This window comes from Apodemus sylvaticus, chromosome 7, assembly GCF_947179515.1.
Source record: "Apodemus sylvaticus chromosome 7, mApoSyl1.1, whole genome shotgun sequence".
NCBI lineage: Eukaryota > Metazoa > Chordata > Mammalia > Rodentia > Muridae > Apodemus > Apodemus sylvaticus.
Genome location: NC_067478.1, coordinates 77,059,094 through 77,083,094, shown reverse-complemented (window position 1 = coordinate 77,083,094; position 24,001 = coordinate 77,059,094). Strand labels below are relative to the sequence as shown.

Below are 24,001 nucleotides of genomic sequence, written 5' to 3'. Positions count from 1 at the left end.
TTTTTTATGAGCCAGATAGGAGGAAAATTAGTATTTTTTTATCTTTCTCATCAAATCCATCACCAGTCTTGACTTACTTATTTTAGTAAATAATTTAGACGCTTATACAGCCTGAGTCTCACCCAGGTCGCTGTTGTGTGAAAGCAGTCGTATTTAACTGCTGAGTCAGGGTGTTGGTGATATCTCAATAAAATGTTCATAAATTAGTGTTGGGTTTGGTCCATGGACCAGTTTGTTAACCCTTGTTCTAGTGCACTGGTAAAACAGCTTTTCCACTTACAGCCAAATGACTACCCAACTTTTTCTTTGGAAGTGAATTTAATCATTTTAACATTCATTCATTCATTTATTTATTTTTATGAATGAGGCAGTTTTTTAACCCAGCATCCTTTGTTCTAATGCTTCTTGTTGGCAGCTTACCTGTCCCGCGGTCCTGTCTGGATCTCTCTGTCCCTGAGGTGTTAGCTTGCGGCTCCCATCTTGGTTCTTTTGCACCATTTTCAGCCCCTCTGGGGCCTGGAGGACCCAATGGGCCACACTCTTTGAGCCTCTGCTGAAGTGTCTGGGCCTGACACCGTTTCTCTGCCATCCTCCATAGATCTAGGTCATGGGACCAATCCCTGCACCACCACGAGGCCCAGGTGCCACACTGTGTGTGTAGAACCACTTCTCATCACAAGCTCTTTGTGTTTGACCAGCTGGACCATATAACTAAGCTATGGTAGCATCCTGTATTATGTACTTTTATAATTTGTAGCTATGTGGAATTTGTATGCTATTTATCAAAAACTTAAAGCTTAACCAGAGTCATTTTTTTTCTCTAATCCTCAAAAATCTCTCAAATTTCTTAACTGAAATTGTTTATGCTAGTTTTGATCAAGACCAGTAAGATTAAAAATGTGAAGGAGAATCTAGCTATGGTTGGTTTGCTTTACGGCTCTCTGAAGACTGCAGCAGGCAAGGGCCAGCTCCGCGGATGTTACACTCTGCTCCTCACAGAGTCAGTCCTTAGTGAGACTTACCCAAAATAATTCTTAAATTCAGTGTTTCAGAATCATCAGGTTTTTTCCTAGTTGTTTTGTTAGTGATATTTTCCTTTCTTATTCACTTTACTAGGATAAGAAAGGAACTTCTGCCTGATACGTGGACAGATTGTCAGTCACTTCATGTCTTAGGTCACCTAAGAGCTTTTGTGTCGTTTTTTTCAAATTTAATATCAATTAGCCAGTCAAGCTTGCTGATGACTTACCAAAAATAAAACATAAAGATCTTGATCCCCTGAAATCTGAGATGTTTTTAACTTACAGCATGCTTCACGCAGCCGGTCTCAGTTGTAGCGCAGACATACTGGAGATGCTATGCCAGGTTCTGGACATATGAAACAAGTGATTCTCAAGGTAGAAAGAGCCTTAACTCCAAATTCTTCCACTACATACATTAAATATTGAAAAAAAAAAAAAACATCCAAAACACTTTGAATCTCCAAAAATTTCAGATGAGGGTTACTCTGCCTGTTCTTAGTGTAGGTAGGTAAGACTCTATATTTTGTCCTGGCACTAAGGATGGAGCCTAGGAGCATCTTGTGTACTACACAAGGCTAGCATCATTGGTCTTAAAATGCATTGATTTATAGATTTCTACTGAGATAAACAGCTGAGTCTTCCTTTTTGGACAGTTTAGGGATTGTACCCTGGGCCTGTGCTGCTAGGCAAGTGCTCTCCTGAGCTAGTCCACCCAGTTCCCTACCTTGGCTCATTTTTTCAGGTCTAACTTAAAAGTAGACTTGGAAAATTAAGCATGCGCTTCTAAAGCCTTGTGACACAACTTGAACCAGAAGGGCTTTCGTGTCCTTACAATTTTGAATTACATAATTTGTAAGAATTATTACTGTTTACCGGGTTAAAAAATGAAGTATTTGTATATCTAGTCACGTGATCTTAAAAACTATACATTTTGGTCTCTTGCTGTAATGAGGATGATTGAAATTAACCTGCTTGTGGGCTGCGTGACACATTTAACAGAACTCGAAGAACAGACTCGGAAAGCTCTGGAACTGGAGCAGGAGCGCCAGCGAGCGAAGGAGGAGGCAGAGCGGCTGGACAGGGAGCGCCGGGCTGCGGAGGAGGCCAAGTCCGCCATAGCCAAACAGGCTGCTGACCAGATGAAGAACCAGGAGCAGCTGGTAAGGGCCTGGTCACTCTCAGACAAAGCAAAGCTTGAGGAAATACAGAGATGACCACAAATCCGTACCTTCTCAAGAGCATGCCACAGGGACAGCAACAAAGTGACAGACATTGGACATTTTATTTCTGCCAGAAAAAAAAAAAGGAAGGGAAAACCAAACAGGATAAAGGGTCCATGCATTTATGTCTTCCAGTTCTTTTTTTTTTAATGAAAATTAATTATCTTTCATATAATATATTGTTTGTGGTTTCCTCTTAAATGGAGCCTATGGTCCACAAAATATTTTTATTCATTTGGACCACTGGTTCTCAATTTTCCTAAAGCTATATTGCTTTAATACAGTTCCTTGTGTTGTGGTGACCCCAAACCATAAAATTATCTTAGTTGCTACTTTATAACTATAATATTGCTACTGTTGTGTATTGTATGTGTATATCTGTTTTCTAATGCTCTTAGGGAACCCTGTGAGCCGGTGGTTTAATCCTCAAAGGGGTCATAACTCACAGGATGAGAACCTCTACAGAGGCCACATGGCACCTGTGGGGTAGATAAAGTGACACAGTATGTTTGGTTTCTGTATGATGGTAATAAGCCATAGTTGGAGTTTTGTTTACTTAGCATACTTGCAAATAATGAAATTATGTATGACACAGGGAAGATCCTAAATATGCATATTAATGCAGATGTTTATTTACTGCGTGTCTTCTAATCCTGTTTGTAGACAAAGTTTTGCTGCTAAGCGGGGCTGGTTTCTGGGCTGGTTTTGAACTCTTGATGCTTCTGCGCCCACCTCCTAAATACCAAGCGAGTGTGGATTCCAGATGTTTAATAGCACACCTGTCAGTTGTTCTTTGAGCTTTCTGGTTCTTTCTCTTTGAAAATGGGACTGCCAAGTAATGAGATGAGAATGGCAGTGCCCTCAGCACTGCAGAACATCATGTAATTATTTGTTCAACTTGTTCAAAGGTTACTGCGGAAACACAAGTCATTGCTTATCTATAAAATAAGCATCTTTTTACTTTACTTTATCTCAAGTACTTTCTACAAACTACTTATTAAGACCTTCAGGAAATACTGCTTTTTTGAAAAATGGGAACTTAAAACAGCCCAAACTTAGTTTTTGACTAAAAAACACAGAAGAATATTAAAAATATTTTCTTTAGTATTGATAATATATAAACATTTTAATTTTAGGCAGCAGAACTTGCCGAATTCACTGCCAAGATTGCACTCTTAGAAGAAGCCAAGAAAAAGAAGGAAGAGGAGGCTACGGAGTGGCAGCACAAAGTAACGGCTGTTCTGTCGTGGGCTAGCTGTTGGGGAATGGGTGCTGCGTTAGTGAGATCAGCGTGTGCTCAGGCCTGGGGAGTGCGGAAGAGCTGATCAGCTCCCGCAGGGACTAGACACGGTCTGGGAAATCCATAAGCATTTGTGTGGGGTCTTGGAATAAGCTATTTTGCAGGGAATCAGATTAAAGTGTTGATGGTTGTTCCAGAAGGAGAAGATTGGATGAGTACAAGAAGGTAGGAGTGTAAGTGTCAGATTTGAGGACGGTCAGTAAGTAAATGCTAACAACCAAGTATAAGGCCAAAAAAGTAGGTATGGTGGCAAGTTAGATAATAGAAGATTGAGTTATAGGGGACTTTAAAATGGTCTACTGATGCAATTTGGTATAGAATGTGTGTGTAAACATCAATGAAGATTTCAGAACACAATTAGCACAATTAGGTATGTTTTTTTAAAAACAACAACAAAAACTTACCAACATGAAGTATGGATTTGGGATGTAGGATGCTTAAAATGTCTGAAGGATGTAGCAATGAAAATAAGAATGGAGAGAGTCTCTGTGATAGACTGAAACAGTCACGACAGCCAATTACCGGAGGCGGGGTTGAGGTAGGGTCGTAGTTTTGCTACTAGTACAATTTTGTTTTTGTTTGCATGCTTTAATTATGCATGGGCATTATCGCATTTTCATACATGGGTGTCCTAGACAGTCCAACCAGCTGGCCCACTGACCCCGTGTGGCCTCTTCTACTTTTCCTGAACCAGTGAGTCTGTAGGGGTGAAATCTTACTTACAGGAGCAAGGACAGCCTGCTGGTGGCTATGCTCCTGGGGGAAAATGTCTATCTCAATGAACATTAACTCCCTGCTCATTAGTTAACGATCGACAGTAACCTTTAACTGCCTACAGATCTTAAGGGAGCAGTGGATACTGCTAAGAATTCTAATAGAATTCACAAGTGCAAAGTCAAGCTTGTAATTAGAGGGATGGGGAAAGAAAAAAAGTTGAATTCAGAAACATCAACTTGTATGTACAGTTAAATTTTTATACCCAAGGAAGGTACGTGAGATATATGGTGGGTTTTCTACAATAAAATACTCTTACTAGATAAAATGCTTTTGATCTACTCTTACATTTTTTTTGTAGAGGGCCGGAGAGATGGCTCCATGGTAAACATTGGCAGCTCTTCTAGAGGACTGGGTTCAACATGGCACCCACATAGCAGCTTACAACTGCTACAAGCTTACAACTCCAGAGGCTCGACACCCTCACACACACACTTAAGCAAAACACCAGTGCACAGAAAATAAAAATAAATCTTAAAAAATCCCAAAAAATATCTTTGCAGAAGTTCAATTATTTGGGACGTTTTATATTACATGTGTGTATATGTAAAATAACATATATAAATAGAAAAAGGGTAAAGTGGTTAGTCTCCCCCATTATATTGCTTTTGTTGTGAGAATGATATAGACCTGGTTTAAAGGAAGCTTTATGAACTATAGAGACACAAATCTTAAAGTCGTATGAACAATTTAAAAATGCACACAGTCAACAAAAATTAATATAAAAAGAAAATTATAGTCCTATAAGCCAGGATGTTATTTTAAAACATTAGTGTAGATCCTTTTCTATTCCTGTTCATGTATAAGTATATATATACATACACACACACACACGTGTGTATATATAATCTTTCCATTTATATAATTCAATTTTATTTAATTTTCATCTCAGTGTTAGATTAGATTTTAGGGTTGGTAATTTGTAGGTAGTTTGCCGTGTGCAAAGCAGGAGTTTAGAATCTCTGTTTGCTTTAAATCTTAGCACAGGATAGACCCTCTGACACTGATTTGCCGAGGGACCTGTAGGATACTCTTCCTTGTGTCTTTGTCTCTTTGGTTTCTCATGGTGTCATCCCTTTATATCCTGAGTATTTCCTGTGAACTGAAATGTGGCTCTTAAAGCTTAAGGAAATCTTAAAGGAGATCTCAGTAGTTTAGGAGCTTTGTGAGAATAGTAACATAGTATTCTTAATAGAAGGACACAGGACAAGACTATAAAAGGGACTTTTCCAGGCAATCCAGGAAGTGTTGTCCCCCAAATATCAGTGCTTTTGGATAGTTCGTGTTGATGTGAGACGACACTGTAGTTAGCCCATCATTAGGTCAGTGATTCAACTGATCCCTGTGTTACAGTAATGACACTTGGATTCCTGCATTGACTGTTCTTTTTCTGCTTGTCGCTTAAGTGTAATCTGTTATGACATTCTCAGCATTATACCCATTAAGTTGTTTTCCAACAAGCATTTGCATAACATTTACAGAAGAAACAAAGAGTAAACCTGGATTAATATTTATTTTCAGGCTTTTGCAGCTCAGGAAGACTTGGAAAAGACCAAAGAAGAGCTAAAAACTGTAATGTCTGCGCCACCTCCCCCTCCCCCTCCCCCAGTGGTCCCGCCCACAGAGAACGAGCACGATGAGCAGGATGAGAACAGTGCGGAGGCCAGTGCCGAGCTGTCCAGCGAGGGTGTGGTGAACCACCGAAGCGAGGAGGAGCGGGTGACAGAAACCCAGAAGAATGAGCGCGTGAAGCAGCAGCTCCAGGTACTGCCAGCGGAGCTGTGCATTTACACTGTGCAGTCTCCACTCACGTCAGCCTGCTGAGCCCCTGCTAACACGGTCAGGCCTGTGACTGGCTCATTTGTCCTGCAGTGTGGCGATCCCTTAGTGTTTCTGTTACACAGCCCTGTTAACAAGGGGCTTTGCCAGTGGAAGAAAGTATTCTAGTGCTGTGTAAAATGAAATTAGTCTTTAAAACAATGATGCAGGGCTGGAGAGATGGTTTAGTGGTTAAGAGCACTGACTGCTCTTCCAGAGGTCCTGAGTACAATTCCCAGCAACCACATGGTGGCTCACAACCATCCATAATGAGATCTGACACCCTCTTCTGGTGTGTCTGAAGACAGCTACAATGTACTCATCATATATATAAAACAAAAAAAAAATGTAATACTTGATACTTCATCCTTTAAAAGATATCATTGGAATTATTTGTATTTTATAATTATAAAAGATCAATTTATTAAATGTGCATTGTTAGGTCAGAATAAGAAACTTTAGAGTTATTCAACAGTTTAAAAATTACCTAATTTTTAAGTAGGTGAAATCTAAATAAAGCAAAAGAATGGTTGTATTAACTGTATTAAAATTTCTAGTCTATTGTTTTTAAATTTTACAGTCTCTTTTCTTTAAAATGACTGCACTGGACTCGATCAGCTGTTCCATGAATTAAAGTAGAAGAACATTAAAGTAGTTCACAATATATAAAAGGTCTCAGCTGCTGACTAAAGAGAAGACAGATCTTGGCCTCTTCTCCTATAATCACAATCACTAAAGAAAGATGCTTATGGGCTGGAGAGACAGCTCAGGGGTTAAGGGCCCTAGCTGCTCTTCCAGAGAACCTAGATTCAATTCCCAGACCTATCTGGCAGCTCACACTGTCTATAGACCTCTGGCTCTAGGGGCTCCAACACCCTTACACATATATGCAGGCAAAACACTAATGCACATGAAATAAAAATAAGAAGAAGCTTGCATACCACCCAGAAAATCATTCCCCACTGGAAAGATTAATATATTAAAAGTCAGATTTGTTATACATGTATTTTTGCATCTTTAACCTATTGTCATAATTTTTATAACTTTATGGAATAATAATGTATATATATTTTTAATGCAGGCATTAAGTTCAGAATTAGCCCAAGCCAGAGATGAAACCAAGAAGACACAGAATGATGTTCTTCATGCTGAGAATGTCAAGGCAGGCCGTGACAAGTACAAGACTCTGCGACAGATTCGACAAGGCAACACAAAGCAGCGCATCGATGAGTTTGAAGCAATGTGAGAGCTGTTCTTGTGATACATGTCCTTCATAAGCTGAACCACCACCAGAGAAAAGCAGGCCTGTGCAGATGCAGTGGAATGCACCCCACCTTGCCAAAGCACTCAGACCGTTGACTGTGCTCACTAGCAGAACACTGAAGGGCGTCCTTCAGCATTAAGGCAGTGTGATGTCATGTTTGGTCATTTTTCTTTTGTCCAGGGAATGGATAATGGCATTCTGTCACCATTTTGTACATTTCACTTTTTGTTTGTTTCATCTTTTTCAGTTGAATGTTAACACTAATGTCTGCTTCTGACAAATGTGTGTGTGCTTTGAGCACTTTGTACATCTTAGGACAATGGTGGACATTTCAGTGCATGCTTAGTTAATGAACTCAGTTTCCTTTGCCCTTTCTATGTTGTAGGCTACATATATCTCCATGTTCATTCTCATGTTTTGTCAGTGTGACATTCTCATGCCCTGTCATGATAGAGCTGTAATTCTGGTGTCACACGGATCACTTACTGGAGGTATATAAAATGAGATAGTGGGGTAGACAGACAGACATGGGACTACATCGCAAGATGATTAGAATGTTGGATAGCACAGTATGCAGCAAGTGGTTTAATTACAGAAATCCCTTAATTACTTTATTGAGTGTTTGCTTAAGTGTCAGATGCTTAAGTCATCTGATAGCTTGAGTGATGCTGTTTCACGCTCTGTAGTCCTATCGTGGCTTCCCCCGCCTGTCACTTTAGAGAGCGCCACTAGGCAGTTGCTTCTAGGAAAATCATTGATGAAGCACTGTCTGCAAGTATGTGGTCTCTGAAAAAAATTCAAGTTTTGTTCTTAGGTTGATTTAGAAACACAGATGTCCAATAGGAGATAACTGTTGAGGATAGCTAATTCTAATTGTTGAAGGGGAGGGGGACCCCAAACCTTGGCTTTCTGCAAGGGCAGCATATGGAAGCATAAGTTCCGAGAACATAATACTACCTCACTCTTCATGTGATGACTGTTCACACAGTCTGTCCTGCATGTCTGTTGCCCATGCGCAGTCTCAATCATGTCCTTCATTGAGTATGCTTTGAGATTCCAGTGCTGATGTTTTAATTGCCTTTTTGTTGAATTGTGGGGCTCTGATTTTGTGTTTAGATTGTATATTCTCACTGGTATGCTGTTCCCTGAAGGGTGTTCTGTGTCTGAGGAAGTGGAGTGATCCTTTGTGAGAAAGACACTGCCTTTGCTGCACGTGAAGTGTTCCCATTCTTTGCTCTTGATGGGATGGGTGACCTCGTTTTAGCATATTTGGTTTCTAAATCACTGCTTATTTTATTTGCAATCTCTAAAAACAAATTTAATTTCAATTACGTCTTACTGAAGAAGTCTTTGCAGCTAGAAAAATGCTCTTATGCTCTCTGATCATGAAGCACCTGAGTCTGAAGATTCAGAAAGCCTTGTTTTCTCTGTGTGGCTCAGCTGCTTCCCATTTGGTATTATGCACTCAGACTTAACATTTACCTATTACAATTGCCATTTTATTAAGCGATTTTCATGCACAGTAGATTCAACTTGTTTTTGTGCTGGTTTTTGATTTTTGCTGACTTAAAAAGGATTAATTTGGGCAGACATTATAAAAAAGGAAAGGGTTAATATATTTTTTGGACTCTGTAGGACAAAGGACACCTGGCTAGCCTTGAGGTGACTGGTGTACAGTGGCTGTGCACGTGCATCATTTGTGAGGGAGAGGGAGAGATGGTCAGCCTTATTGTTCAAACTTTGAAGTACAAATGTTCACTTTTCCAAAGCATTAGAGCAATAGTCCTTATTGCTAAAAGAATTGCTAAAAGAAAAATCCCTCCGATTTTTATGGATATTTTTTCTATTTGCATTGTGTACATTATCATTGCTACACCAGTTGTTACAGTGTTGAGAGGCTACCAGGTATATTTGCTGTTAATAGTCTATTTTGTAGATTAGGATTAAAGTGGGTTTAATCCATTTTTTTATAGCTGTATGAATTTTTCTAAACAGGAACAGCCATTTGCACAATGGGTTTTCATAGTGACTGCATCAATTATAACGTTTATCATTAGAGGTTGAGAGCACATGTTCATATAGCAATGTAAAAACACACTAATGAGTATTTGGTAATTTCCCATTAGCATAATTTCATGTTGTACAAGTAAATTACAATTACATCTCTAATTTTGGATAATATTCATTGGTTAACAATAAAGTGACAAAAGCTCATGCCTTTGAGGTCCTCTGTTGTTATTTAACATGGTTTTCTCGCATAGCTCTTGGAATTGAGTCGTGAACTCTATGATGAGATATCTTTAGGAACAAAGCTTGAATCCTCAAAAACTTACTATGGAGGTAGGTCACAGTGACTCATGAGTAACTCTAGCTGTCCGAGGGAATTTAGGCATTGCTTTATCTTACACCGTCCTGATTCTTTTTCCCAAGGAAGGCATCATTCTTGATTCCTCTCACATTGAAGTCTCTGGTGCTCTCCATACTTTATGCTGGCACCTTTACCCAGACAGATGTTCTTACTAAAGTTGTGTAGGGGCAGGTACCATAAATGTAGAATTGCCTTTTAGATGGTCTCTCACTAATACTTGGCAGATATTCATAAATAAAGGAATAATGGCTCTCATCTAGAACACTTTAAGCCAACTATTGTTACTTTATTTCTGTCTCCAGGAGTAGGTAGTGATTTCACTGATCTTGAAAAGCAAAGACATTTTTATAGAATGGGTTTTTTAAATCTAGAGAGCCTTTTTTTTTTTTTTTAAGAACTAGAATCACTACTTTTAAATTTAACACATTATTGGAAATTTTAGTACACATAGAAAAAAGTGACTTGATATTACCATTGTAGTTTAGAGTAACTCTTATTTTTTCCCCTCAATTTTCATCACCTTAAAGATTTGGACTGTTTTTAAGAAACAAAAGGATAAACATTAAATTCACACCTGTATGTGCCTAATGAAATCTCATGTTTTAAATGTTAAAACTTGAAGTAACATGTGTTAAATTTACATTAATTTGCTAACTGACCAGTGAGGCAGTTGTGGCCTGTCAGGTAGGGCAGTGGTCTCCTCAAATGCCCAAAAGCCAGGTGTGGTAATCCCAGAGTTCAGGACGGGAGGCAGGAGAATCAGGTGAAGGCCCCGCTAGGCTAGCTGCAGCCCTGTCTGTCTGTCCTGCTGAGTAAAGCAGACAGGCACGCCTGTGTTCTCCACACACTGGAAAACTATAACACATTGTCCGCCTTGATTTTCCAGTTAAATACTATTAACTCCTATTTTTCCTTAGTAGACTTATTATCTCTTGATAATGAGCCCATCTTTGAGGAATTTAAGGGCTGCCATTTCCTGGTGGAAAAGGCCGTGACCCCTGTGCTGTCTCCTCTTTGACCCCTTTCTGTTCTGGAAACCAGACGCTCTGACTGGAGCCCTGCCTCAAGCCTAACATTCTCCTCCTCCTACACACTGCCTTGAGGGAGGGGTGACGTGTTCCTTTACGCTTACCCTTACACAAACTGCCGTAAGCACTCGAGTATTTACTGATCTCATATAGAACTTTATATAGCCCAGCTAAGAAAGCCTCTTTTAGGTCACCTTTGTGTCTTGTCTGTGGAGCTCTGGGGCATACCTGGTCCCACATTCTTATTTAGTAACCTTCAGTTAATCAAAAAAAATTTTATTATTAATTGCCTGCTACATTTGAGGGCTTGAAGCAAGATAAAAGCGACTATGGCCTTCAAGTATTAATTTATTGTGGCTCTTTTCATCGATTTGCCCTTCTCGGTCACAGAGTCAGTTTGCTTTTAAAATGTCAGTACTCTGCTGTTGCTTTGTGTTATTTTGAGTGCATTGTCTTCCATGCTTACAGCTAACAGGGCTACTTCCATCTTTGAAGTTTACTTTTATTTCCATATCCTAATTGCTTATTTCTGTTTGGTCACTTTAAAGCTTGGATTTTATTTTGATATATATGCATGTTGTCAGATTAGTTTTCTAAAAACTGATGGTGCCAGGTTTACTTGGCCTTTGTTCTTACAGCTAAATGCTTAGGAGAGGACATGCTGTAAGGATTTGGGGATGACTTAGAAATGTTCCTCATTAGATGTTGATTCTTTTCACACCATCAAAATATATACAACCTTTTCAATTTCTCAATTTGTGTATTATGTTAGACTGAGAAAGAAATAGATGTATTTCTTAGAATCCTAAGGCAGTCTCATTCATTTTATTTATACTACAAACTGTGAAACTTAGATATAGCCTTTGAATCTTTTATGTTACTGCTCCATTAACATAATCATTTAAGTTCTCATGGTATTGGCTAAAAGATGGTAGTTTATGATGATGAGACCTAGACTTGAGTAGCCAAGGCAATGAGTATTGGCTGTGGGTCCCCGGGGTGCTTGTTTTCTGCTGCGTTGCACTGTCCATCTCATGGGTCAAGCAGTTAGCGTTGGTTAATAAAGACATCCTAAGAGAAGAAGCTTCAGGTTTTAAGTCTGTAACTTTATAACAAGATTCAAGCCCAGCTGATAACCCCGTCAAATAGCATAGTATGTGTATTACAGGACAATTTAGTGGAGTTTTTGGTTGAATATTTATGGGTTGGTTTCATGTTAAACCATGTGTAAGGTGAAGGGAATGTTTTAATCATTTCAAGGGTACAAAGTTAGGGAGTGCCAGATCCTCACTGTTGTGTACCTGTCACTAGCATCCGTCTGCAGAATGTCATCTATGTTGAAGCTGTACTCACTCCATGACAGCTCTTCCTAGTTCTTGGTTGCTACTATTGGTATTTTCTGTCTCTAAATTGTGGGGTTTCTAGGCAGCCCATCAAAGTAAACTATACGTATTTGTCCATTTGTGTCTGGCATACTTAGTGTATTTCACTTAATGTGACACTCATTTTATTGTGTTTTATTCCTTGTTGAGGTTGAATAAATGTCCCACGGTTTACACCACATTCTATCCATTTCTTGAGTTGTTTCCACATTTTTATTATTATACCATATTTTTTCCACATTTTTACCAATGGTGCTGTGAACTTTGGTACAAAAATGTTATATTCCCTAAATAGGATTGCTCAATCAGATGGTAATTCTATGATTAGTTTTTTGAAAAACTCTCATACTATCTTTTCATAAGGAAGGGACAGAGTTGTGGAATTCTTGGTTATTAAGGTGGGCTCGCACTTCCTTAAACTCATGTCAGTACCCCTGCCTCAGCCTCCTCCCAAGTGCTGGGATTACAAGCCCACTATCTGCTTACTTAGGAAGAGCAGGCTTTGGTGAAGACATCACTAACAAAAGGCAAGATGGGAGTCTGTAGACATGAGAAGTGAGTGGACAAAGAGTCACCACGCACTGACGGCAGGACACAGCCAGAGGGTGTGCCAGGGGTACGTGCAGCTGGGAAACACGCCAGGGTGCGTTGGTTTGACGCAAGGGCAACTGGTCACTTGGATAACTAATGTTGCAATGTGCTACATAACTAAAGTGCAGAGGTTGAAGGAAGCCTGGGGTTGCATTCAGTAGTTATCCTGCAGGAAGGCTGTGGCCCTGAGGAGGAGATTGTCACCTCCCAGGAACTTTAAGAAATAGGTGGATATGACCTCAGCTTTGCTGAATGTGGCAGTACTCTTGTTTCTTTGCTAAAGGATCTTTTTGGGGACCCATAGGACCTTTTTCTGACCCTGTGTGACTTTGTGGGAGGATTCCTGGTGAACTGGAGTTAAAGATGCTGGGTTCTAATCTAAGTGTATGCAGTATGCTGTATCTTGATTCTGACTACCATGTTCATAGTTTTAAATCAGACTGCCTTGTCAGAGCACTTTTCTAGACTCAAAAATGAGTAACTTTGACTTCAGATATGTTTTTTGAAAACTACTGGCTAACTTGGCTAATATGCATGTACTTTTCAATTCTTCCGTGTAGTTGAAAAGCTGTTACCTCAATATGGTGCATATTACAGTAATTCTGTGCTCCTAGAGGACCCAAATAATCTCATGTGTTCATTAAACAGGTTTCTAGAGACTAGAGAGCCAGCTTCTGCTGCAGGTCACTGTGAAGGGCCCTTGTCATCAAGATATGACCCAGTGGTGATTATTTCAGATCACCCAGAACAGTTATTTACTGGCCGCAGTGTCTTTGGGCAATCCATCCTGGAAATGTCGATAAGCATAAGAGATCATATTGAAATATTCCAGGCCAAGGTTCACAAGGTAGCATGTGACCTGGGGAAGTCATGCGGGGAAGTAGGTTTGTTGTGTACTTAGGATGCTGATGGAATTGGGGGGAAATGCTAAAAGAAGAAAGTGGGGTTAGGCAGAACCTTGGGGAGCAGCAACACAGAGGAACATGGAGAGGGAAGAGCCCAGACCCTGTAGAAGATTGACTCCCCTCAAACTCCAGGGCCACAAGACAGTGGGGCACTGTCATCAGTTGTCACACTGCCATGGGAGACAGGGCACTTGAAGTTACAGTTTAGTTGAAGTGTATGGTGTTCTGGAAGGTGTTTCTCATAGATCTCTGTGATCCTTAAGTCTCTAAGAGCAGGGGCGTGTTCTTTCTAACAGTCCTGGGTCATCTCCAAGGGCCTAAAGCAGACACTCCAGCATCTCAGATCCACAGGCTTACCGTGGATCTGATGATCTTGTGGGGTAAATATCCTCCATGTGGCACTTAAATGATTCTGTAATTTCATAATCTTATTGGGGACACTTATTAATGACAAGGCCTGGAGGATTCACAGATCAGTTAGGAGTGCAGTCAGAGGAGGAAGCAGCAGAGGAGAGCTAGCAGCCAGCAGACAGATCCATCCGGGCTCCTGCTGCTGTCAGCTAGACTACGGATGTCAGTGTGGTCACCCCTGGTCCTCTGCCCTTGGGCGACAGTGTGACACTTCCAAGTAGCCTCCATGCTTCGGCCAAGGGCATCAGCTCTGTGGGCAGAGACTGAATTTGGGGACAGGAGCCTGCTCTGGAGCTGGGTCCAGGGCAGTGCTGAGTTGCTGGGGTCATGATGAGTCAAGGGAAAAGATTAAGATCTGTTGTGGAAATGCTGAGGGTCTTTGGTGGGGAAAGAACTCGAATGCAGTCATTCAAATAGTTTAGTGCTTAGAACCTTCCAGACTCGGTATGCTAGCCATCCAGGACGTCATCGTGACGTAAGTCCTTGCCCTAATGACCTCACTTTCTGGGGGAAAAGCAGAAGGTTTCAGTAAGCAAAATTAGGGCGCTGCACATTTCCATACTAGGTGTAATTGTGCGACCTGGGCAGGATTCAACAGTCCTTGAGCTGGTTTATTTCCACTTAACCTCTGAAAGCATAAGACTGAATTAGGGAAACCGTTGGGCCGGATAATCTGGGTTTAGAAGGTCATGAGGATCCCTTCGAAGGTTCCCATGAAGAGGTAGTGTGTAAGTTGTCACTTGAAGGAAGAGAAATCTCCTTATCTCTCCTTCACTTAAATCAGGATGGTAAGTGGTCTGGGCCTAGCCAGAACTCTAGTCCAGGAGTTTCATGTGCTGTCTCTGGGGCACACGTGGTTCCTCAGACACAGGACCCCTAACGTAAGGAGGCCGTGCCTTCTTATCTTCAAAGATGAGTTGGAAAGACATCCAGAAACAGCAGTTTAGCAGTGAGGATCAGAGGGAAGACAGGGATGGAGGCCTTGGGAAGTGAAGTCACACACAGCTTCAGACAGGCTCACCTCAGCATGTCTGGAGAAGAATGCTAAGTTGATTCTCCAAACTGGGGGTGATTATTTCAGTAAAATAGTAGATTAGATGGGAGATAAAATGTAATTTTGTGTGAAATCTGCCGCTTAAAACTTTTTTTAAAAGCTTAACAAGTCGAGCTCAATGTACCTGCTTACCTGAAGGATCCCACTGGATGCAGTCCACAGTCTGTGCTACAGGCATTCCCGGAAGAGAGAATAGCACACGGAAGACCTTCAGGCAAGAAAGGGCTGGGCTGGCTTCAGGAGAAGGAGGGAAGGGTCATGACCGATGGCTGAACAGGGTCAGAGGAGACGTGTATGGAGTCAGTTGGAAAGGGGCCAGACCACACCTTTCCTAGTTCCTTGTGCCTAGGCCATGAGTCCACCGAGCAGTTTTGCCTTGGAAATGACAAGATCCCCAGAGTTAGGCCCAAAGTGTCCTTTCAGTAGAAGTTTGAGGGACAGAGGGTGAAGAAACACTGGGTTCTGACTGGGTGCACGTGGTGTTAATCCAGTAATTAATGAGCCAGGCACAGCGATGCGCCTGCCGGAGGAAGGACACCTCTGCCTTTTCCCACAGAAATGTGTCAGGCAGGCTGCAGGTGGCTTTGAGGGTAGGTGAGTTACTCTGTACTTTGTCCAAAGACAACCATCATGGCAGAGTCTGTATTTGAACTTTTGTTTGTACTGAAGTGGGAACTGTAATTGTCCAGATCTGTATATCCATATCTTCTGTATACATCATGATGCTCTATATTAAAGTGACAAGCTAGGCCTGAGTGCTCTTGTAGGCCTATCTTGTCTGCGTATACCTGGGTGAGAATCCATTAGAGGCCAGGTTGGATATATTGAACCCTCAGTTCAAATGTAACAGTGGTGGCGGACTGAAAATTAACACCATCAGTGGGAGACTAGGCTCCTGCTGCTGCTTCAAGATGAGGTGAATGTGGCTTCAATTCAAACTGTGATAGGTGACTGGCTCTTGCATGGGGAGAGTGTGCATCTATCTTTTCATTGGCTGTTAAAGCGCCCCAACTCAAAGAGAAGCACCCAAGAGGGTGGCCTTGATCGCGGTGAGGAGCTATAGGCAACTAATCACTGTTGAGAGCAGGAGAATCATTCTCTTTCAAGGACGAGCCCTCTGATAGGTCATCCTGACAAGTGGTTGGCCTAGGCAAACACGTAGAAGCAACACTAAGTGTATTCAGCAAACTGTCTGTGTACATATGTGTACACATGCAGCAATAATTAAAGAAGAGGTCATGAATTTGAGGGAGTGGGCAGGACACAGACACGCTGGCAGGAGTGGGATGGGAATGATGTAAACACAGTACTTCCGTATGAAATTCTTCTTAAAGTTAAGTCTATAGAGAATGCAGGAACGGAGAGGAAGATAAATCCAGGCTCATGCAGATTCCTACTAGCTGTTGAGTAAAATGTCGGGACTCAGCAGGAATTGGGACATAGGGACTACATTCAGGATGGAAAAATGCAAGAGGTTGAGATTGAGGTTGAGATTGGAGGGGACAGACGAGGAAGGAAGCCAGAGGAGTGAGGCCACATCACGATGGAGGGAGGAAGCCTCGGGCAGGGCAGCCTGAGGAGGGAGGGCAGCTGTGGCTTGACCGGGACCATAGTTCCCTGTAGCTGTGGAGTATAGAGCTGTGTGTGACAGGAATACTAAATCAGCTCTCAGAACTGAGTGTGATTATGAAGTCAGTTGTGTGTGCCTTATTTGGATATTTGGGGGAAAAAAACCATTTTACAGATGTTCTGTTTCCAGGTAAACAGGGATCTAATTTACCTTTATGTTTCTATTAAACTATAGCATTTTTACTTGGGATTGAAATGAAAAACTACACTATTAAGAGAGGATCACCAGAGATGACATTTAGATTTGTAGGTGGTGGTTATCAAATCAGAGTGTGGATTGGCAAATGACCTTTTATTTGAGACAAGGGCTCCCTGTATAGCCTAGGCCGGTCTTGAACTCCCAGGCCTCTTGCTTTGCTTCCCAGAGTGCTGGGATTACAGATGTGAGCTGTCACACCTGGCCCGGCAAATCATTCATGTAAAGGCCAGAAACTACACTTTTGCCATCATGAGGCAGTTAATCAATATCGCACGTGTGGCTAATAGTAAGCCTGGGTTTTAGCATAGCTTCATTTATAGTTACATTTCATGTATTTTTTTTTCATTGTTAGGGAGGCTTTAGATTTGCAAGCAACAGGGAAAAAGCATAGATCACTGTTAGAACCCAAACTGGTGGGAAGGTAGATTAGGCAGATTCACTTACTCCCCAGGCTGGCTCGCTGGATCCACAACCAGGAGTCCACGGCCAGGAAGATGGCTCCCACCTCTTACCCAACATTTGGGAGCTGGAGCTTGCAAGAGCTTCTTAATTTTAAGGCTAGTTTTACATAAGACAAATTTACATAATGAAATCTTGGCTAGCCCAGGCCCTGCACTTCAAGACAAGACCACAGGTGGTGAGCAGTGTGGATTTCTCGGCTGTCTGTCAGGAGTGTTGCTAGGGTCTCAGTGGAGGTTTACTTGGTTGTGGTAAATGGCATGGCCTGCCCTTTGAAAACCTTTTAGCATGGGCTTAAACCAGCATGCCTGCTGAGGGAGGGTCAGTCACCTAAGAGAGAGACATCAGCCTCAGCTGAGTCATCTGGTCCCTCTGCCAGATCTTCCCTCCCGGATTCTGATTGTAGTGTGAGCTGTTCATTGATGAGGCTTCCCGCTGAGGTTTATATTTGGCTTATTAAAGTTTTTTATTTCTAGCATCATTTAAGTTGGGCTCTCTTCAGTAATTCTCTTCATGTTTTCATATCCTGGATTAACTTCCTTGTCCCCCTCCCTCTCCCTCCTCCCCACCTCCCTCTTCCTCCCTTCCTCCTTCCCTCTTGATATATATTCGTGTCTTGAGTAACTTGAATACAGCAATAGTCATTCTTTTGAATTCTTTGTATGGTAGTGCTTCTGAGTCATTTTTGTTAGGTGTTTGGGATTTTCTTGTATTTTCTTCTCTTCTACACTGCACACCCGGACTAGTTTGCTAGCTGCTTCCCTCTCCTGTTTCTTTCAGGGGAGGTGATTTACAATGTCCAGGAGAGCACTAAGTCAGAGTAGGGGTGAAAGCTCCCCCTCCTCTGTGTAGCTGGTGCGGGGTGTCCTGGAGTAACCCGGGCAGCCTCTAGAGAGGGAGGGAGGGAGGGAGGGAGGGGGGGGAGGGAGGGAGGAGGGAGGGTCATCCACTCTAATGGTAGCCCTGCATGCTGGGCTCCAGGAGCAAAATTCCTAGGAGCTGCTGGTGGGCTTGGAGGAGGCCATAGCTGGCAGCCAGTGCGCGGTTCCCAGGCAGTAGATGGACCCCGGCGGGCGCTGGTGCCAGGTCCCTTCCTTGCCATAGGAGGCTGGCTTCCGGTTGTAGTTGCTGTTTCCTCTTCCACATCTCACTTTGATGCTCTAGTAAAGGACATGGCCGGGCGTTGGTCAGCACCACCCTGCTTTACTGTGACAGGTCTTCATTCCTGATGTAGCTTACTTCTGAAGTTTCTTCTCTTCATTCTGATGAGAAATCTCTGGTGGATCCAGCTCTTTGTGTAAATCTTGGGATTAGGGTTTTGTTTGTTTGCTTGTTGTGTTTGTTTCTGAATGGTGAAAAGGGTTTTGATGAGAAATGTTTGAATAGATTAGTCTGGGAAGAAATTACATCGGTACAATATTAAAGACTCCTAGAAACAGTAACATCATCTCAGTACTGGCGTCTCTCACCATGTGACTAGGTAAAGGTGCTTAAGGTGTTCCAATGACATGTTTTCTTTGCTCGGTTTATCACCAATAGTCCTATCTCACAGTCATTTAAGGGTTGTGACTGAAAGTATTCTGGCTAGGGTGCAAAACTGAAACTAGGTTTTCTCTGCCGGCCTTGAGAGCATCCCCTGAATTTAAATTGTTTTTTAAAATAATTTGCACATTCTTTGGGGCATTCTAAATTTCCTGCAGTAATGACAGTTTTCAGTCTGTCTTCCCAGTATTGATCATTTCCATTCTGTTGCTGATTGGATGGGTTTTTCCAGTTCAGTGCTGAGTACTGGTGGCCTCTGTTTCCCTTGAGATCAAGGTTTCTAACATTATACCATGCTGTGTCCTAGGGCTGGGGACATGACCTTTACCAGATTAATGAAAATTCCTTTTTATAGGCTTATTCATATTTTTGCTAAGAGATTTGTTTACAAAAAGAGGATTTCAAATTCATCTTATTGTAATTTGTGTGCATATTGAGATAACTGTTCAAGAATTCTTTGGTTAATCTTCTGAACTAGATGAACATATATCTAATGTTAATGCAAATTTATGTGTTTGAAATAACTTGCTGTAACATATGTCCTAGCTATGGCCAGTGCTCCACAAGTCCCGAGCCACCTGCACTGTGACTATCCTGCCAGTCTGGTCAGTGTGTCCCTCCCTCTTCTCCCCTCCAGAGGGCCTGGTCTTCAACATAGTGCGGTATTGTAGCGCCACCTGCTGTTCAGCTTGGGAATTTCTGCCCTCTTGCTCTGGGCTTTCTTTATTAGCTGTCTTCTCCAAGTCGCCCCTTTCTCTTCACCCCCTGCCCTCCTTTGTCTAAACGTTAACATGTGCATCAAACCATTCTTTAATTCCTCCGCTTTCCTTCTCCTTTTGTCTCTTCACCTGTCTAAGCTTCCTTCGGCAGTGGTTAGTGTTGGAGCCCATAGAACTACCAACCAAAGGAAAAAGCACAACCGACTAATATTTGCAGGGGCATCGGTACCACAGATATAATGGCTGCTCAGCTGACAGCTGTTATAACATCCTCCAAGTGCTTGAAATCCCTTTAAGATGCCCTCACGTTTCAATTGCTACTCATTTTCTAATTAATTCTGCTCAGTTTAACAAGCTCAAGTACTAAAGAAAATTATTAAGCTGTTAGTAACTCATTATTTCCATCCTTTTATTATCAGATCTGACAAATTTGGAGCTCTATATTTTACTGTAAGGGCTCGGTTTTCGTTATGGGTTCAATGACATGGCTACAGAACCACCATCCACAGTAGTTTATAGGGAAATAGCCCCCACAGGGGCCTTTGAGCACACAACCCACTTAGGAGACAGAGACTTCTGTTTCTAATTGCTTAGCTCATCAGTGCAGAAAGTGCCCCTGTGTACTAGTGGGGAGCTGGTGGGTGAGCGGGCGTGGCCAGTGCAGTCCTTTCTTGGTTGGGTTAGCCCTCACCTTGGTTTTGGTCTGCATCTGAGAACGTCAGTTGAGTCCAATAAGGAATCGCTTCAGCCAGCACTGGTCTCCAGTGCCAGGGCAGCCGTGAGGATGTCTTGTTGCTTCTCTTCAAACGTCAGCTTCCTAGGACACTGAGGATTCTTGTTCATTCAGAGACAGCAACTTGTGATTTCTAAGTAGGCACCACAAAATCTGTTAGGTCCGTTAGGCTGGTTGTTCCCTCAAGGACTTGAACATTCCTAGATCACAGGATAGACTATAAGATAATATAAAAAATCTGGGCTAGGGATGTAGCTCACTTGTTAAGTGTGCTTGACTAACTTCCAGGAAACCCTGGGTTCCATCGCCAGCACCACATGGAACCAGGGGGTGGCACACACCTATAGATCTAGCACCTATCAGTCAGATCTTGAAGAACAGAAGTTCAAGGGTCACCCTTAGCTACACAGCAAGGCAAGGACACCCACTGTTAAAGTTCTGACATGGATGGCTTTGGAGCCATGATGGTTGTGTAGCTAGTCAGTCTGTGGTCAGTCTGTGACTACGGGCTGCAGTTCTTGGAGGACCCTTTAGCACCTGCCTCAAAAGGGGCCTCAGCTATTCTTACTTCCATATTGGACTAGGAGAATTTCAAAGGTGAGTTTTAAGAAGAGGTAGAAAGGATATCAGGTTAGTTGCTGAGTTCCCCAGTTGGTCCTCTGATAATCCAAGCCCCACCCTACCCCCAAAAATGTTCCCAGCTTTGAAACTGCCGAGCATGCTGCCTCTGCCCCCACCTCGCCTACCCGTGCGCTCCTCTGCACTCCAGGTTCCTAACCTCTTGATGTCTCTTTCAAAAGGTGGGGACCCAAACTCTATGCACTGTTCCAGATGCGTTCTTGCCAAAGCAGCATAAAGCAGATGTAACGGGATGGCACCTCCTCCTCATGAGGTAAGTAGAGCTGGCAGCTGCTGCTGGCGTGATCCCAGGAGACATGCACAGATCCTGGGGGACCCCCTAGAACCTATGTCCTTCACCTGCTGACCAGAGCCTTTAGTTCCTGTCCAGCTGAAGGAGCTGAGGCAGAGCGTGCTGTAGCGGCCCGACCTGCACCACCTTGACCTTCTTGATAGTCCGCATCCGCCAGACTCTTGACCAGTGAAGGACACCATCCTCCAATAAATCACCTCCCTGTCAGGTCGAGTTTATGAAAGTGAGATTTTTATCTGTGACTCTGGTCAAGTGATTACTGAAAGTGCTATTTTTGTAGGACGTTCTCTTGGATTTTGAAAGACTCTCTGGATACATGAGAAAGGGGGTATTAAGAGTGCTCCCTCCCACGTGACACTTCCCATTTCCTGGAGTGTTAATGTCATGCAGCTGCCCATGTTGTACATGCATGTTGAGCCAGAAGACCAAAGAACTGGTTCATAGACTTTATTAATAAAGTTGTTATGCACCTCCCTCAGTCTGACTGTATTTAAAAAATCATTTTAACGTGCTCACCATGACAACAGATTGTTAGATAATTATTTAATTCTAAATGAAACTGCAGCACTTCAGTTTATCTTAGAGACTGTGACAGATGCAGGTTGAGGGAGCATCAACCTAATGTTCTGGGAGAGTTTTCCAGGTATTTCCCCACGTGCTACACATGGGCATACATGCAGCGCAGCGTGAAGGCGTGACACAGGCTGCGTCGCAGCACCGTGCCTTTTGCTCTCCTTTCATGTGATGGAACGGGTATTACATGTCTGACAGGGGAGGAAGTTCAGAAATGACTTCCTTAGCCTTGAGTTTTAGAGTCTGTGAATTGAGGCGCAGGTCACACCAGACTCCCAGACTCCCAGACTCTTGGCGCCACTGAAACTGTCACAGTTTGAAAGTTAACTCGAGGGCTGCAGGACACCCATCTGCATCTGCTCTCATTTAGAAATGGGTGTGGCCAACAAATTTATAGAACTCAGCTTTCTTATTCCTGGTATTTGGACAAAAATCTCTGCTGGAAACGCATCTTAACCATTCATGGGTTGCTACAGTCAACATCCTCTGCAACTTTTCGCCATGAGACCTGTCTTCCAGTACAGAAATTCATTTGCGCTATTTTGTTTGATTAGTAAAAACCCCAGAGTAAAATAGGCTGGCTCGCTCTGCTGCTGTCTCAGTGGTTTTCACCTGCTCACACTGTGCCCTTCACCATGAGGCCTTTGAAGGAGGCTGTCACCAAGCTATTGTTGCCAAAAGAAGAGAAAAGGTGCCTGTGTGACTCACCAGAGCCACCAAGCTCAAATGACAAATTTTGAATTATCCAGAGATGAATTCATGAAGGGCCTGAGGGATCTGGCAGTCGCCACCTCTTTCAAGCTGAAATGTCACACAGTTGTCAGCCTTGGAGGGGCTGTGCCCTCTGCAGTTGGTTGTTAGTGGAAAAGTACTCAGTTGTCCCTTTGGCCTTGGTTCTTCCATCTTTAGGGTTTCCCTCCAGAACTGTCATCAGCCCGCCTGCAGGATTCTGTTGGCAAGAATTTAGAAGTGACATCCAAAGCCACAAAGCAGGAGCTAGCTGTCTGGTTTGCTGAGTGGTGGAGCCCCCTACAGTCTCAGGACCAGATTATAGCCAAATGACCGATGAGTGGGCTTTAGACTAAGGATATGCTGAGACAGCCCTGGTCTTGAACACGTACATTCCCACACTCTGGTATCTCCATCACCCAGGACGCTCCCCAATGCTGCCCCCCTCACCCCTTTGCTAGGTTTCCCTCTTCCCCGTTACCGTCTTCCTGTACTTCTCTGCCTGTCCTAGGTCCACCTGTCAGGAGGTGGAGCAGATTGAACTGCTGGCTCTGTCTGTGTATCACAGGCTTCTTGTTCGCAGCATCCAGGCCTTGGCTCTGCACAGCTCTGGGATGATTTTTTGGTTCAAGGCCAGATTATATCTGACCTCAGGTTTTTCAGTGTGGGGTCCTTGAAATAGGAAGCGACTTGAGGTGTGTGTCGCACGGGGCTGGTGTCAGCAGATGAGCCCGCTCCTCAGCCTCTCCTCCCTACCCTCTCCTTCACATCAGCATTGCCTGTGACTGTAACTTTACATCCGTCCACATGATTCTGGGGTCAGAATGTTCCCAAGCCTGTTGCTGATTTCTTTTGAGGCCCTGAACAGTTCCAGCCCGTCTGAGGTCAGAGAGCAGCCTGTACCTCCTGGAATCCCCTCAGCAGCGAGGTTCCACTCCCTGCACAGCCCCTAAACATTCCCAGAGTGCTGAACGGGAACTCTCAAGGCCATGCCCTTGCCATCCTGTCCTGGGAATATTTAAGTTCAAGTTTCTTCTTTCTCCCTGACTGTCCTGTCATCTTTCTGTACAGGTCCCGGGTGGCTGACCCATGGTGGGCCTTAGACTAAGGATATGCCGAGACAGCCCTGAGTCTTGAACATACTCTGGTATCTTCATCACGCAGGGCACTCCCCAATGCTGCTCCCCTTGGCCGTTTGCTATCAGTTTCCCTCTTCCCGTTACCGTTACCATCTTCCTCTACTTCTCTACTGCCTGTCCTAGGGTCAGACCTCAGGAGGTGGGCCAGGACTGGGAATGCTGGCAGCTCTGTAGTCCTGAGCCAACATCTGCTAAGCTTGGCTCTGAGATG

General features: G+C 43.1%; 1 protein-coding gene and 1 long non-coding RNA gene across 2 annotated transcripts in view; both read left to right on the top strand.

The window, feature by feature from the left end:
* Positions 1-9,612, top strand: part of Rdx (radixin) — a 40,408-nt gene extending 30,796 nt beyond the window's left edge. The window contains exons 11-14 of the mRNA XM_052188344.1: positions 2,022-2,182; positions 3,379-3,471; positions 5,838-6,080; positions 7,216-9,612. Of these exons, the coding sequence (XP_052044304.1) occupies positions 2,022-2,182; positions 3,379-3,471; positions 5,838-6,080; positions 7,216-7,380 (662 nt within the window). The 3' untranslated portion in view covers positions 7,381-9,612. The remainder of the gene's footprint in view (positions 1-2,021; positions 2,183-3,378; positions 3,472-5,837; positions 6,081-7,215) is intronic.
* Positions 9,613-20,603: 10,991 nt separating this feature from the next.
* LOC127689077 (uncharacterized) lies at positions 20,604-21,827 on the top strand. Its single transcript, XR_007978829.1, has 2 exons — positions 20,604-21,310; positions 21,417-21,827. It is a non-coding gene; the product is annotated as an uncharacterized LOC127689077 (long non-coding RNA).
* Positions 21,828-24,001: the final 2,174 nt, after the last annotated feature.